The sequence below is a fragment of the Protomyctophum bolini genome (genome assembly GCF_963924005.1).
Source record: "Protomyctophum bolini genome assembly, chromosome: 24".
In the NCBI taxonomy this organism is placed as follows: Eukaryota; Metazoa; Chordata; class Actinopteri; order Myctophiformes; family Myctophidae; genus Protomyctophum; species Protomyctophum bolini.
In genome coordinates, this window is record NC_137885.1 from 27,389,843 (window position 1) to 27,407,545 (window position 17,703).

Here is a 17,703-nt window from a genome sequence, read left to right on the forward strand (position 1 = left end):
AGGCCAATGTTGGCCTTAAAAATGCGGTATCGAAACCGAAATAACAATAATCTGTTTCAGCCGATATTTTATTTTATAATAACTAAAAAGCCTTTTATTATGATGATGATGAAGGCTGCAGATTCAATAAGAGTTTTGGAATAAAGAAGCATTGCTTTCTCAAATTCTGTGTCTACATACACTACAGTTTGAACTTGTTTGAACTAGTTTTGATACAGATTATTCAACATCTCGAAAATCGATAATCGACCATAACAGCAATGTTGACATCGGTATTGACCCCCCAAGCGTTAATACCACAATAAATGTAGATAAAATGTCTTAACATGAATAGTTTTAGTCATCATAGCTTGGTTTTCATTTCGTTTCCATGTAGTTTTCTGCTAGTGATGATACGGTAAGTGGAAAACGTGAGGTAAAGTGTAATGCCTTCGTTATGTAGACCTGAGGACGATTCGACAGTCTAAATCAGACAGTTTTCTGAAAAACCCATGTTTCTATACGTCAGTGGTTCTATTTCATGTCAAGGACCCCGAAAATGATCTGTATTTGGTTTGTATTCAGGGACCCCCCCCCCCCCAGAAGCAAAGATTGAAAACGTTCGCTCTGAAAGAAATATATATACCGTAATTTCCGGACTATAAGGCGCACCTGAATATAAGCCGCACCAGCCAAATTTAGGGGAAATATGTACGTATACAAGCCGCACCGGACTATAAGCCGCAGGTGTTTTAATGTTTAATTACCATTATGTAAAGGTTTCTGCACGGTCGGTCGCCCCTTTTCCATCCTGCCCCACTATTATACTGATTATATAAAAAGTATTATCATATTAATTTATCATTAAGTTCACTCTGCATATCCACGGGCATAATAGCATGATGATGCCATTACAACAAATGGGCTAAATCAGGAGAAATGTGTTTAATAAAACGAAATTAACTGCTAGAAGGTCCTAAATTAATTTAATTAAGCGGTGACCGTCTCTGTGTCATGTTATTCTTTCTTAATTTTAGTATAGAGATCGACTACTTCTCCAACCTACTACTAATCCATTCATCCTGGCTGATTGTTTTCATATCGTACACAAAGCTTAAAAAACACCAAAAGGGGTTCCCGTACAGAACGAGTTAAGTGTAATGTTCAGGATATACGATTTCTGGCCAAAGGAGTTCAGAAGGTAGAATGAATAACTCAACGGTCACACTATCGGGGCGGCGGTGGCTCAGGGGTAGAGTGCCTGGATGGGAACCGCAAGGTTGCCAGTTCGAACCCGGGCTCCCCCAGAGTTACTGTCGAAGTGTCCTTGAGCAAGACACTGAACCCCTAATTGCTCCCGATGTGCTAGTTGGTGCCTTGCATGGTTTCCGCTGCCATCGGTGTATGAATGGGTGAATGTAATGCACAATCTATGTAAAGCGCCTTGGATAAAGGCGCTATATAAATGCACCATTTACCATTTACCATTTATCGATGTTTCCCTTTCAAACATGCTTGGGCTTGATTAAAAAAAAAAAAAAAAAACTACCCTGGCTTTTGTGTTTTTAAAGTTTCTAGTTCACAAGTTCAAACTTAGTCCGAAATATAAAAAAACAACAACAATGCCCCTGTCGAGAATTTTTCTAACAAAGAAGTTTGCCTTTCGGGGCCAGCCCTTGTATAGCAACGTATTTCATGTTCTTGTGTTTGTCTATGTAGGCTGCGCGTGCGTGCGTGCGTGCGTGCGTGCGTGTGCGTGCGTGCGTGTGTGTGTGTGTGTGTGTGCATGCGTGCATCTCACCTCACCCATCAGCTCGGCGTGGACTTTGGAGACGCCGTAGATGGTGCGAGGCCTCTGCACGCACAGCTCCGGAGCGGGGTCCTTGGGCGACGAGGGCCCGAAGGCCCCGATGGTGCTGGGCACAAACACACGCAGGCCGTGCTCGGTGGAGATGTCCAATATGTTGTGGAGGCCTGTTGTGGAGAGAACGAGGTCGTCACTGTGTGTTTTTTGATTGATTGATTGATTGATTGAAATATTTATTAACCCATTCTGACCCGAGATCAGATTCATACGAGGTTTCCACTGGACACACACTGGTCTGATTAACCCATTCTGACCTGAGATCAGATTCTAAAAATGTCACGTCGTTCTTCGATTTTTCAAAAATAGCAGACCTACAAGCTCGTAGCGCGCCACTCGGTGGCGCGCTATGAGCTTGTAGATCTGCTATTTTTCAATAGCTAAAGCAAAACATGATGCCAACAGCAAAATGGGTTCCCGTTCAGAATGGGTTAACAGTTTGCAGAATTACAGTACATTTCAAGCACAAACTCAATACAAAGACTGTTAACTTGTGAGTGGACGACCCAATTAAGCATTACACTTGTTTACAACAGGGTTCCACCATGTTCAATTCATCAAAACATTTAGAGACGTACAAATAGACACTTATATATAGTTAAAGAACAGAACAGGAATTCATCATAAAGGAGGTAAAAAGGGAAAAGAAACATATACAGTGAGGGGGAAAAAGGGGGTGTGCGGTGGGGGATTCAGATTTTACGGGGGCCAGTTTCGAATTGCAGCCGTCCGTATAGGTGCCCTTTGAGAGCGGTTTTGAAGGAGTCGAGGGATTCACATATTTGAATGACTGTTGGTAGGGCGTTCCACCTTTTGGTGGCATAGGAACCGAAAAGAATTTAGTCCCTTGTTTGTGCCGAATCTGGGTGTGCGTGTGTGTGCGTGTGTTGTGTGTACCTTTCTTTCAATCATTTTATTTTTTTCATTTTTGCACAAACCGATACATGACTCACATATACATACACAGACTAACCGACATACATTATACATACATACGTCCATACATCATCTTCTTCTTACTCCTTATATACTTGTTCATGTAGTCTTAGAAATCTTAAAGCCTTTGTTCTTAACATGAATATTTCCTTAATTTGCCAAACCTCTTGATAATATTTCTGCGTATTCTACTCCCATGTATTCCACAACTGGGCCCCAAACCAAGAAGAATCCATCCATGTCTCCTTGGAGAACATGTGTGAGCCGTTCTAGTGGGAGCAGTTGTAGAACATTATGGAGCCAACTCGATACAGATGGAACAGATGGAACGTTGTGTGTACCTGTGATGTTGACCTCCTTGGCCAGCGACACGTTGCTCTCCCCCACGGCGGACAGGATGGCCGAGTAGTGGACCAGCCAGCTGATGTTGTTGTTCACCACGATCTCCCTCAGGTTCTTGTAGTCCAGGATGTCAGAGTAGATGAATGGACCTGCAGGGGAGAGACCAATACAAGGGGGCCAGTGTGAGGCGCTCCAACGTTGAAGCGCTATGGTGCCCCTAGTGGTAAGAGGAAGGACTGCAGGCGGACCCATGGATTCATGGCGAGGAAACCCCCCCCGTGCGTGCAGCTGGGGGCTTTAACATTGAGCGCTCGGTTGCACTTCCGCATTTTGGGTGACCAGACCAGATGTGCAAACACACACATTTGCATAGCGAGGTTACAGTGTTGTTGGCCAGGGGGAGGCAGTTTAGTGACCAGGATTACTGCATGTTTTTTGTGAGGGTACCTACCCTATAGGGGACACGGGGAGAACATGCAAACTCCACACAGAAAGGCCTTTTCGCCAACCCCGCCTAACCCTGGCTAGTTTGCCTACTTCTCTAATTAGTAATAGTATAATGTCCACGCTCGTTCACGACGATCTTACATAGCCGGCAATAGTGTGTATATACCGGCACATATATATGATCTAAGAGAGCGTCAATATTAAGGATTTTAAAGGCGACCTTCTCTGGTATTCTGCTGTGTTGGAAATAACAAGGATACACTAATGAGGCGAACATCTAAAATGATCAGATGTTAGTGGGATTTAGGTTTAAAATGCAGTATTGATGACCATGTATTATTCCCGGTGTCTATCCATCCGTAGAAAACATGCGGGTTACGGTTTAAAAAAGGAGAAGCGCTTCACTTGTCCATTGAGCTAATACAATTTACAATGATTAACATGGATTCCACCGCAGCAAAGTGTAGTTGAAGTTACAATGCAGAAAATTGGATAAACAGACTAAAAAATAAAAAGATATATAGAGATAGAGATAGAGATAGAGATAGAGAGAGAGAGAGAGAGAGAGAGAGAGAGAGAGAGAGAGAGAGAGAGAGAGAGAGAGAGAGAGAGAGAGAGAGAGAGAGAGAGATAGATAGATAGATAGATAGATAGATAGATAGATAGATAGATAGATAGATAGATAGATAGATAGATAGATAGATAGATAGATAGATAGATAGATAGAGATAGAGATAGAGATAGAGATAGAGATAGATAGATAGATAGATAGATAACACAGTATCATATAGCTATCGTGAGCCCATTATCGTGTATCATTTTGTGTAATGGTTTTTTTTGTGACCAACTTTTTATTTAGTTTTTTGTTTTAAAATTTAAAATTTAAAATTAATTTTGTGTAATGGTGACACCCCTACCACGCACTTACCGCTGTGAAACACATCATTTGAGGGCTTCCGGATGTCAGACAGAATCACATTGTTTTTTCCAAACCGTCTCCTGGGGATGAAACATGAACACAACACTTTATGAGAATGGATTGTACCCCACTCGGAAACTTTCCCAAGTTTTGTTACTTCAAATCTAGACAGCACACAAATAAGACAATCGAGCTTGTAGGTCCTGCTATTTTTGAAAAATCGTGAAAATGTGGCACAAATCTTTGAATATATATTCTTTCAGAGCGAACGGGGGGTCCCTGGAACAACATATTTTCAGATGGGGGGTCGGTGGCCAAATACATATAATCTTGGGGGTCCTTGACGTGAAAATGTTTGAGAACGACTGACATAGAAACATGAGGTTTTTCAGAAAACGGTCATGATTTAGAAGACATTTGTAGAATCTTCCTCAGGTCGAAATGGGTCTAGCACACACTCAACACACACACTTGGTACATGGACATTTGGTGAAGGTGGTTACGTTACGGAGGTGCTTACTGTACCTCAGCAACTTTGCGAGCCCCACCCCCAGCTGACCGAGTCCCCCTGGAACAGAGAAAGACAAAAAAAAAAAGCATATAGGCCGTCATGGAAACCACTATGAGGAGCAGCAACTTGGAATGATTGGTGTAGGGCGGCACGCGCCCCACTTCCAATGTTATCAGCCTATAATCAGGAATATGTCCGTCAGAAGCTTGGAATAGAGGCCACTATTAAAGGGACACTTCACCCTTTTTGCAAAAAAATACATGTTAATGACATTTAGAAGCTTTAGAACACTTTCCTGGGGGTCTTTATGTGTGTAATATGTGGTTTTAGATATTTTAGATTGTAGCAGTGAGCCTGTTTTTTATTTCCAGGGAGGAAAAAAAAAGTCTGGGTCTGAGTCCACTTCAATTCGGCATAGAGTAGCGCAAACATTGCTCACTCTCTGCTGATTTCTGATCGTCTGCACCTTTGTAAAATTGACATACACGCACACATGTACACACACACACGCTCCTCGCTCCTCTCTCTCTCTGTCGCTCTAATTAATTAGTCTCATGTCGCGCAGCTGCGCATACATTCTCCCGGCGGATCCTGCCGGGAGCTGCCTATGCCATAAAAAGCATAGGTGAGTTCCAGGCTACAGACAGAGAGACAGACAGACAGACAGACAGACAGACACACCCCAGATTACCCAGAAAACGAAGAAGAACTATAGGTGAATTAACTATAATTATATAGGCAAAGCGGAGAGCGATGCATCATGCACACACACACAGCCCCGATGTTGACATAACACTGCAAACAGAACGCACTGAAATGTCCCACCAGTGATGAGGACTTTGGGGTGATGATGATGATGATGATGGTCCGTCTCCGTGCATGAAGAGGAGGCGTAACTCCTCCTCTCGACATGGGCAGAGGCGCGACACCTGGAGGCGCCGTCGACTACGCTGCTGGACCTCAGGGCGCCGTACGCGCCGTCCCCACGCCCCCCGGAGGCACGCCTCGCTGCAGCGCGGAGCAACACCGCCGCCGCCGCCGCCGAAGACATCCTGAACACTCCCTGTTCAAAAGACAAAGAAAGAAGACACACGTGTCCAGTCTGTGAATAATAACATACATGACCCACTCAACCCGTTTTGACCCCGAGATCAGATTCTAAAAAAATATCCTTCTACATCCTGACAGTTTTCTGAAAAAGATATGTTTCTATGTCAAGTCTTCTTCGATTTTTCAAAAATATTAAAATAAATAATAAAATTTCGCTTATTTCCATCGAAATAAGTAGTAAAGTGTGCCGCTTGGGATATTATTTACATTATGAAGAGAGGATATATACAAAGAAATTATAATTTTGAGCGATGGAAATAAGCGAATTAGCACAACACCCCAGGCCCATAGCCCCATTCAATTCCCATTCAATTCAATGCAATTCATTTAGGGCTTATGGTAGGGAAAATAGCCAATAAGGAGCTTTTGCACAAAATAACACCTGGACCTCTTTGGTGGGGAAGTAACAACTACAAAGAAAGGTAAGAAAGCCTTTTAGTATGGAATTCTCCTTTAAACATCATTGTGCAATACAAGGACAAATGTTGTCAACAACTGAGCTGAGCTGAGCTGAGCGTGCGTGCGTGCGTGCGTGTTTATTACTGATTATGATGTGTCGAGCACTCGGCTCTACTCCGCCAATAACACCCTTTATCCACCTCAAGTGGGTGATAACGCTATCATTTTATGTTCTAATCTCACATCACTTTTTAGTGTACCCGATCTCAACTCTCAAAGTCACTTCGGCCGATGAGGCCAGGAAGGATATTATCCCATTTTGGGGGCGGGGACCCCAATTGGTGTTAGCGTTATGTTATGCTTTAGCTATTGAAAAATAGCAGATCTACAAGCTCGTATAGCGCGCCACTCGGTGGCGCGCTATACGAGCTTGTAGATCTGCTTATAGATCTGCTATTTTTTTGAAAAATCGAAGAACGACTTATAGAAACATAGCTTTTTCAGAAAACTGTCAGGATGTAGAAGACATTTTTAGAATCTGATCTCAGGTCAGAATGAAAACTGTCAGGATGTAGAAGACAATTTTTAGAATCTGATCTCAGGTCAGAATAAAAACTGTCAGGATGTAGAAGACATTTTTAGAATCTGATCTCAGGTCAGAATGAAAACTGTCAGGATGTAGAAGACAATTTTTAGAATCTGATCTCAGGTCAGAATGAAAACTGTCAGGATGTAGAAGAAAATTTTTTGAATCTGATCTCATCTCAGGTCAGATTGTGGACGACGTCTCCACTATAGGCCTGTTGTCTTTGTTACAGCCTCAGCCTGTGTTGTTACGGTTCAGCTTGTCCTTGAAGCAGCTATAGTATTATAGTATAGTATTATATATAGTATAGTATTATAAATAACTATTGTCTGTGCACACTTCGGCAGAACTATAGACATGATTCACATGATCATGGCTTAACTTTCGCCTGTTTCTCTCACACACACACACACACACACACACACACACACACACACACACAGTGCCTGGGCAGTAAAACACATCATGTCCAGTGCAGTGATGTCACCTGCCACGGCCACCTGATCTTAATTACTTTGAACAAGCCGCAGAGAGAGAGGCTGCTGACCGCCTCTAAATATAGAAGGGGTTTACTGCCCAGCCCAGCCCAGAGTAGAGTGTAGTAGTAGACCACCTTGTGCAATCGTATGATGAGATTAACATCAGTGCTTCCCAAACTATTTCATGTCAAGGACCCCCAAAGTGACACTAATTAGCCCACGCCACGGACCCCCATTTGAAAAGATATGCCAAGGATAAGAGAAGATTTCTATGGCTCTGGCAGTGATTCTCAACCCGTTTCATTTCAAGGACCCCCCCCCCCCCCCAGTTTGACATGCATTAGTCTACGGACCCCCCATTTAATGGCATTTCTATATCTCTGGGACCCCCAAATGATATTGTAAAATCAATGTTAATTTAACTCTGAGAGTGTACGGGTCCATTTTGGTTCCATTTGTACACTCAGTTGCAGACCCATAAGGGTCCATTTGGGTCCCCTGGAACTCCCTCAGGGACCCCCTGGGGGTCCCCGGACCCCACTTTGGGAACCACTGACCTTGGCAATACTATTATGATGAGATCAACAATAGCCATGGTTCACATGACGCTCGTATGACAGTCATATGTTTCAGGGCTAAGATGAACATGGCTAACCGTTAGCCAACATAAATTGCGTGGTGTGCCATACATACGTACATACTGCACTTCTTTAGCATTATAGCTAACTAAACGTTTACAAAAACCACTGCACGTTGGTCAATAAATAAAGCTCACGTGTGTGTGTGTGTGTGTGTGTGTGTGTGTGTGTGTGTGTGTGTGTGTGTGTGTGTGTGTGTGTGTGTGTGAGACAGTGTGATAACGACAGAAAGAAGAAGCTGCTAAGAGCAGATGCTGATAAGATAAAACACACAGACACACACACACACACACCCCCACCCACACAGACACACACACACACACACACACGGCTAGCTAGGGCTAATATATCACAGGAACTGGAAAACTGGAACTGAGCCAGTTGTCATGGGAGCTACTAGGTTTAAATTCAGCTAGCATGGCAGCATAGCCTACATATCTATCTATTGGCACGCTTGCATTACACACACACACACACACACACACACACACACACACACACACACACACACACACACACACACACACACACACACACACACACACACACAAAATAAAACGACATGCCGGGTTCGTCCACTCACTTTACTATTTGCCTTTCACTGGTGGACAGCTTTAAAATGCAGACTTTTATGATTCCCTCCTCTGTGTTTTCATCCAGACAGAATGGAAGGCGGAGCGGCAGACCTGCCCAGTACCAACCGGAAGACGGCGTTGCTCGTTGCTTCGCTGGCCTACTCCGTTCCGCCGGATGCGGCCCCGCCCACCCGGGCCACACGTTCCACGACTCCGCCAACCAGAGCCCCCTCCTGCTTTACAGCTGCAGCAACAGACACGTGCCCGGCCCACTTCCTTATTATGTGACCGACCGACTCTAGTAATACAAGGATGCTTATTTGGCATAAGGGATATAAGGCTCCATTCAAGATAGTGCCCCCGAGTCTGCAGTGCCTGCACGTGGAATAATCTCAGACCTTACAGATCGTTACAAGCTATATAACAGCACTCCATACAATAGTCAAAAGTACAGTAGCAATTGCGCATGGGAGGCAATCCAACGGAATTGAAAGATTTGATCAGAAAATATGTTTGTCTTGTGTGTTTTGATTGATACATGTATTAACAGTTTGTAGAAGTACAGTACATTTCAAGCACAAACTCAATACAAAGTACCACCAAGATACCCATGTACCTGTCTAAATACTTCCTTAATGTAAACGAAGTCCACACCCACAACACCAGAGGGAGTGCAACAAACCATGTACAACCCAGATTCGGCACAAACAAGGGACTAAATTCTTTTCGCTCCTATGCGACCAAAATGTGGAACGCCCTACCAACAGTCATTAAGACATGTGAATCCCTTGGCTCCTTCAAAACTGCTCTCAAAGGGCACCTACGGATGGCTGCAATTCGAAACTGGCCTCTGTAAAAGCTGAATTTTTATCTGGATTGTACTATGTTTTTGTATGGACGTGGTGTTGGGTGCCTGCACATATGCACACATGGCATCAACGCATGGTGTTGTGTGCAGGCGCCCTACACTCTGTCTTTCGTTCTCTTTTATCCCCCTGTTCCCCTCACTGTATATATATATTTTTTCCCTTTTCGCTTCCTATATGATGAATTCCTGTTCTGTTCTTTAACTACATAGAAGTGTCTATTTGTTTGTCTCTAAATGTTTTGATGAATTGAACAATGTGGACCCTGTTGTAAACAAGTGTAAGGCTTAATTGGGTCGTCCACTCACAGTTAACAGTCTTTGTATTGAGTTTGTGCTTGAAATGTACTGTAATTCTGCAAACTGTTAATAAAGATTTCAATCAATCAATCAAAAAAGACTGTTAACTGTGAGTGGACGACCCAATTAAGCGTTACACTTGTTTACACATAGTAAAGTCAACTCTTTTCCACTCCAAAGGACATTAAAGGAAACAACTCCGTTTTTCCAACTCAAGTCAACTTTTTTTATTGTCCAACTTTTTCATGCATAAGGTTGAAAACCTTCGAAAACAAAGAAACAAGTTCTCTTTTTAAACATGGTTGATTTTAAACATTAAATATATATTTTAAATAATCAAACGTTTTTTAAACAAAGTGTTTTAACTATAGTATTCTTACAAAAATAGAAAAATAACCACCGCTCATCTGCTGAAAAAAACTTAAGGGAGGTGCTGGAGCCACAAAGGTAGTATAAGAAAAAATAAAGGGAAGCTCCGCACACTCAGATCTATAGTATTCTTAAATAATCATGTCCTTTAAACAATTAGTATTCTTAAACAATGAATGCCTGAATTAAGTCTTTTAAATTAACATACGTCCACATTGTTCAATTCATCAAAACATTTAGAGACATACAAATAGACACTTCTATGTAGTTAAAGAACAGAACAATGAACAATGAATAAATTAATTTATAGTAGCTTCTTCCCCCTTCTTTTTCCAGTGTGGATATGCTGATGTTTCTTCAGGGAACGCGACGTTGTGTAACTCTTGCTACAATCTTTACAGTGAAAAGGTCTCTCTCCAGTGTGGATATATTGGTGTGACTTCAGGGAACGCGACTCAATGAAACTCTTGTCACAATGTTTACATTGGAAATGTTTTTCTCCAGTGTGGACAAGCTTCTTCCCCCTTCTTTTTCCAGTGTGGATATGCTGATGTTTCTTCAGGGAACGCGACGTTGTGTAACTCTTGCTACAATCTTTACAGTGAAAAGTGTGGATAGTGTGGATATATTGGTGTGACTTCAGGGAACGCGACTCAATGAAACTCTTGTCACAATGTTTACATTGGAAATGTTTTTCTCCAGTGTGGACAAGCTCATGTGATTTCAGAACACTTGACTGGCTGAAACTCTTGTCACAATGTTTACAGTGAAAAGCTTTTTCTCCAGTGTGGACAAGCTGATGTCTTTTCAGAACACCTGACTGGCTGAAACTCTTGTCACAATGTTTACAGTGAAAAGCTTTTTCTCCAGTGTGGACAAGCTGATGTGTTTTCAGATTATTTGATTTAGTGAAACTCTTCTTACAATGTTTACAGTGGAAACTCTTCTGTTTCGATGATGATGATGATGGCTGTTTGTCATCAATGTGTTCACTGGTCTCCTCCCAATCATCACTGTCTTTAGTGATTTCAGAGTCAGATTCAAGTTCAACTTCGATTTCAGAGCAGTGGGAAGAGGTGTATTCTTCTTCATCATCATCATTTTCTTCTTCACTGTTCCTCTGTTCCTCTTTAAGCTCCTCCTGTTCATGTTTAATGTGTGGAGGCTCTGGTTCCTCCTGGAGCAGACTGGGGCTCCTCTCCCGTTTAATAGAATCCTCCTCTTTACACACATCCATGTGCAGGATGTCTAGGAGCAGAAAAATTGCATAATAGTTAATACTAGATTCCTAAAATCTTCCAGTCCTTGTTCCATGTAGAAAATGAGCCACCTTCAAAGTTTTAACAACAGATCAGCACCTTAAATATTGTGAGTAATAATTAGAATTGCTATGTTTAGTTACTTCTTCCATTTGAGTCATGAAACTATATGTAAAAAGACAATACTTCACACGCAGGCTCCGATCTTGTCTGCATGTGTTTAGGTAGTCCGCCAGACCGATTTAGCCTCAGTACATCACCAAGACACAATTTGCCAGCGCCTAGACTACACGTCAGTAAAATATAGACTACCACAGTGCATAATTTAGCTAGTGCTTTCCCATCATGTATAGCTAGCTATGTATCAGCAACTCATAACACGAGTGAACACTCACAGGAGAGCGTGCACTGGGGCTTGACAATTACATTATGAACATGCAAGATATTAATCTCATCACAAAATGGAACAATACAGCCTGCTATAGGCTGACACTCACAGTATATAAGTACAGTATATTTTTTTTACTTGATTGGGTTTTAGACTAGTGCTATTCTATTTAGAAAAGCCTCCTGTGGATAAGTGTTGAAAAGTAGCACTATACACTTTAAGCTATTAATGTCAAATTAATAAACAGAATCAAACAGAAGAGTAATTCCTGCACACTTCCAAGTGCTTAATATCTTGTTTCACTTGCAGCTCATTGCAATGTTTTGTGAGCTTGTAGATCAGGGTCGCCAAAAAGGTACCAGTAGATCACAAAGGCTATGCTGGTAGATCACATGACATTCCCCTAAAAATATACAATTTAAATGTATATATTCTTTAAACTATTTTTCTGCCACTTGACTTGTTGACTTGATTGACATCAAAAAGGGCTTATGCAATACTTTGTTTTCAAGAGTGTTTCGCACAAACAGCTGTAGTAGCATTACAAAGTTATACAAGAAAACAACTTCATTTCCACCCCTCTATTTCCCATTCCAAGTGTGTTTGTCTTTTAAAACACCATCGCCGCTATTCCAAAGCCCCCTCAGGTATTTAAAAAAAAAAACTATTTTCAGCAATGGGATAATCTGTTTGATGGGTAGATCGTGTTGAGCTGGTCATTTTGAAAGTAGCTCTCAAGTCCAAAATGTGTGGGCACCCCTGTTGTAGATCGACTATGTATAAGGCATCTGTTCCCCCCACAATATAGGGATGCTAGGGTTCAAATGGTTAAACCTCGAAAAATACAGGCAAATATCTGTGTTATCTCACACAGTTCAGACTCACTTTCTAGTCTTTCTAGACTCTCCTACAGAGAGACACCATGAAATCTGTTTGAGACCTACATCCATACTGTAAAGGCAATCACAAGGTGAACTTATATGGTCCCGTTTTCTTTCGCATTGCATTTGTGCAAAATCCAAAGTGCTTTTGGATATGGTAATAAGAAAATAAACATTAAATAGAATATATTTCAAAATGAAATTTGATGGATATTCCAATAATTGATTTACATAATTGGGATATAAGGAAGAGCATGAAACTTACTGAGGTGTGGGTGGTCTTCAGGTTTAATAGAAATGTCTTCAGGTTCCATCTTCACCTGCAGTCTGGACTCCACACACTGGCCTGAAATCAAGTGAATAAGGAAGGACTTCAGTAACTCGAGAGCTAGTGGTGTTAGCATGCTTACATGCTTCTTAAAAGGACCCCTGGCTAATGAGACAAATATGCCTTAAAACATTTGACTTGCCCTCTATAACTAAAATAAATAAATAAAAGCACCTTAAATATTTTATTTCTTTCACTCAATAGGGACTTCTCCTGTGGCAAGTTGATGATGTGATATGTCCATGTGTGGTCCAGCCCTATGGAAATATGGAATGCACGTGCTAATAACAAATGTACAAAATATTGCTTTGATACTCATTAACTTTACAAAGTATTACGTTTACTTTTTTTTGCCTTAAAGCATAATTCAAATTATATATATATATTCTTTTGCCTTAAGGGCCTAAAGGTTTTTAATGGTACTCAAACTTTCAACCCCTGCATTTACCATGATCCTCAATACCGGTTATTGTTATTGGATGGTTAACCCATTCTGACCTGAGATCAGATTCATAGTGAGGTTTCCACTGGACACACACTGTTCTGATGAACCCATTCTGACCCGAGATCAGATTCTAAAAAATGTCAGTCGTTCTTCGATTTTTCAAAAATAGCAGACCTACAAGCTCGTAGCGCGCCACTCGGTGGCGCGCTATGAGCTTGTAGATCTGCTATTTTTCAATAGCTAAAGCATAACATGATGCCAGCACCAAAATGGGTTCCCGTTCAGAATGGGTTAAACCTAAAGATCATAAAAAACCTTGAGCGATTACTTTTGCAATTTATTTTGGGTCACGCCCCTTTTCTGCTTAGATTGACTGGCCTACACTGAATCACATCAGTTAATACAGGTAAAAAAAAGTTGATGAAATTTGTTTTAGTCCCCTTTGTGTTATTTTTCAGAGAGAGAGAGAGAGAGAGATTTTAACATAGGCATCAAACAACCGCTTACAAAACGGTTGTCTGTCAGCCAGTACGATTCTTTTCCCAGGTTTTCCCAATGCATTCTTATGGAAGCAGTACTGCGCATGTGAACGGGGGTTGACTGGACTATGTTTATTTAAGCCTGATTTTAAGCGGTTGTTTGATGCCCATGTTAAAAAATGTTTAAAATGTATCTTGGTTCTGATACCTATACTTTTTTTAAATAAATACTGCAAAAGGGGTTTAATCCACTACTTGTTGACGAGCTGGACCCAGCTAGACTCCATTTCTACCAGCGCAGGGATAGCTTTCCTCGGAACCTCATCTCGAAGCCAAAGCGTAGCGGCATAGAGGTTCCAAACCGAGCTAGCTGAAACTAGCTCTCTCTCATACTATTATGTATAACCACTGCAGTACAACACACTGATGTAACGTCAGGGTTACATTAATAACAGTGCCATCAACAAGATGCAACCACACAAATATTATTACTGCTGTTGCTGCTGCCAGTACAACTACTGGTTGTTTAAGATCACATTTAGTGGGTGGGGGATTCAGATTTTACGGGGACAAGTTTTAAATTGCAGCCGTCCGTGCCCTTTGAGAGAGACTGCAAGAAAAAATAAGGAAACCAAAAACACAGAGACCCAGACAACCACAACACACATCTCCAATATGGGGAAACACTGAAACAATACAAGAACACAGTAAGAGAAAAAGAGATCAACATGTTAGAAACCAACTGCAAGATATTGAGGATTCAGCTCAAACAGCTTCTGGGAAAACTGGAACAGACTTAATAAGCTAAAACAGGACGAACTACCCATCCAAAATGGAGATATATGGGTGAACCATTTTTCTAGCCTCTTTGGCCCAATCGAGAAGAACAAATAAAAGATAAACTACAAAACCTAGAGTCAGCCATAAAAGACTACCAGAATCCACTAGATTCCCAAATCAACCTAAAAGAACTACAAGAAAAAATAAAAACACTTAAAACCAAGAAGGCCTGTGGGGCAGATAGGATTCTAAATGAAATGATAAAATTCACCGACCTCAAATTCCAACTGGCCATATTAAAACTCCTAAATATCGTGCTCAGCTCGAAGGATATCAAATGGAACACAACCACCCTAAATACTAATCATTGTGTATATCCCTGCACAGTGCACTATACCTGCATCGAGTGATCTTGGTACATAGAATTTGATCTATTGAAGATTCTGACCTTCAAATGTACATCATTTTTGTTTTGATTTTATTGCTGTATTGCCAATGAAGCCCTTTAAATTGAATTGAAATTGAGAGAGATTTTGAAGGAGTCAAGGGATTTGCATGCCTTAATGGCTGTTAGTAGGGCCTTCCACATTTTGGTGGCATAGGAGCAAAATGTATTTAGTCCCAGCTGTGCCGTAATCTGGGTTGCACATGGTTTGTTGAACTGTCTCTGTAGTTGTGGGTGTGAACTTTGTTGTTTAGTCTCAGTCTACGAATTCACCAACATTGCAGCTGTATTCCAAGCTTGAATTATCCTCTTTCAATCTGCCGAGCTTGTTTTTCATAAAATCCACCGTAGACATGTTATGAGCTACTTTCTGTCAAGACATCCTCTGCAGGTGATTATTTTTCTAAGTGTTTGGAAGCACTCGTTTTTGTTAACGGGTCGCGCTGCTGCCTCCTGCATTATGTGCAAATTCGAAACAGGTGATACGCAGGGCCGTTCAATGACATACGACGAGTGATTCCAAACTCCAGCACTTAAAATAATCACCTGCACAGAATATATTGACAGAAAGTAGCTCATAACATGTCTACGGTGGATTTTTATGAAAAACAAGCTCGGCAGATTGAAAGAGGATAATTCAAGCTTGGACTACAGCTGCAATGTTGGTGAGTTTAACGTCGTTTAAGACAAGCAGATCGCAAACCAAATTGGATGAGTGGGGAGTCAATGGAGGGTATTGCAACTCTAGATTCTTCCCATTATAAAAAAATCTAGAGTTGCAAATTGCGGCTAGTGTAGAGCTCTGGTGTACAGATATGTCCCATAGTTAGCAATGCATTTTGTGGTGGTTTTTTCAGCCCTTTACGCAGATGGCAACCTTGGCAACCAGTTTTTGGTGCATTACCGCCACCTTGTGACCCAAATCTTGGATCAACCTAAAATCTATCTTTACTATATCAAATGCCTCTTCCAATAAATACGTGGTTATGTCACTGCTCAAAAAATATGATAACTAGTCCTTACCCGTTGAAGTGCTGGCTTCTGTCTCTCTGCCTTCATCATCATCATCATCATCATCATCATCAGTTTCCACTGCATCCTCCACTGATTTTTGAAGTAGCCTTCTTTTATTCATAAAAGCCTCTGATTCCTCCTGGACCAGACTCCTCTCCTGATGTTCAGGGGAAAGCTCTTCTTTAGGCAAAAGATAAAATGAAAGAAATCCGTTAAATGTTGAACTTAACATTTTCCATGCAGTGTTCCCTCTGTTGTACTACAAGGAAGTAAACACTTATTGACAAACATTTCCTCCAACTACCACGGGAAATGTAAGCCATGGTGATGCTCGTTCTTAACGAGCATGATGGCAGACCTTCCCACTCTTTTGAGCTCCTTGCTACATTTACGAAGCCAACGTGTACATGAGCGTTCAGATTTAAAAACTAGTGCTCACCTCCGGGGCCACGGATGTTAGAATTTTGCACAGGTGGCCGGTGTATAAGCCAGACTAATATCACACAACACTGTGTCGGGATATTAGTCTGGATGGGCTCTATGTGTTTATTTCCCGGGGGGGGGGGTCGGGTTCAAACAATTTATCTTTGACGCAATTGGTTAGACCTACAGTTAGTCAGAGGCACACAGCCTGCTACGTAACACTCAAGTGACAAGTAGGAAGTGGCCTTTATTTGTTTGCAACAGCGTTAGTTTGCTCTAGTCGGATATATGTATACCAACTCCGCACGGCGATATATTAAAGAGGTACGTGTTGTAAACTGAATGGTTAAATCCCGTCTTAGTTATCAATTACCATGTTTAGAAGGTAAGCTGTTAAAGAGATCATCTGTGGCTGAGTCAGACTCCCCGTCTCCTCCGTGACCACCGGTGCCCGTCATGCCGCTGTCCGTCCAGAGGTTCAGTGATTGCGGCTCGGACTCTGGGCGAGTCTCCCTGTCTCCACCAGCCCCCAAAATACCAACTAAAGCACTCGTTCATGAGACATGATCATGCGTGTGTGCGCGCACGTGTGCAGATGTGCAAATGAGGCTGTTCTCCGGCAGAGGGCGAAGTGAGGCACGGTGTGTGCGCGCGCGTGTGTGCGCGCGTTGTGTGTGTGTGTGTGTGTGTGTGTGTGTGTGTGTGTGTGTGTGTGTGTGTGTGTGTGTGTGTGTGTGTGGTTAAAGTGAATCGGCGCAGAGCAGAGGGCTGTGGAGCTGCGGAGAGCAGAGCAGCACACTGAGCACAGTGTGTAGCCTACACACTATAGGCTAGAAGGAGCGGACAGGAGGGGCTGCAGTGACCGGCTACAGGGTACCCTGCGACGGGAGCGGGATGATAAGGGAGCCGCCGGCCCGGGGCTCATGCTTCATATGGTGGCCG

General features: G+C 42.1%; 1 protein-coding gene across 2 annotated transcripts in view; it reads right to left on the reverse strand.

The window, feature by feature from the left end:
- Positions 1–8,920, reverse strand: part of LOC308311390 (L-threonine 3-dehydrogenase, mitochondrial-like) — a 77,582-nt gene extending 68,662 nt beyond the window's left edge. For both annotated transcript variants that reach the window (XR_013963649.1, XM_080758075.1), the window contains exons 1-6: positions 8,794–8,920; positions 5,824–6,061; positions 5,013–5,055; positions 4,497–4,567; positions 3,121–3,270; positions 1,781–1,953 (exon numbers count right to left, since the gene is read on the reverse strand). Coding sequence is in view for 1 of the 2 variants with exons in the window: in XM_080758075.1 (XP_080614201.1) it covers positions 1,781–1,953; positions 3,121–3,270; positions 4,497–4,567; positions 5,013–5,055; positions 5,824–6,049 (663 nt within the window). In the remaining variant the exon portion in view is untranslated. The remainder of the gene's footprint in view (positions 1–1,780; positions 1,954–3,120; positions 3,271–4,496; positions 4,568–5,012; positions 5,056–5,823; positions 6,062–8,793) is intronic.
- Between the last annotated feature and the right edge of the window lie 8,783 nt (positions 8,921–17,703).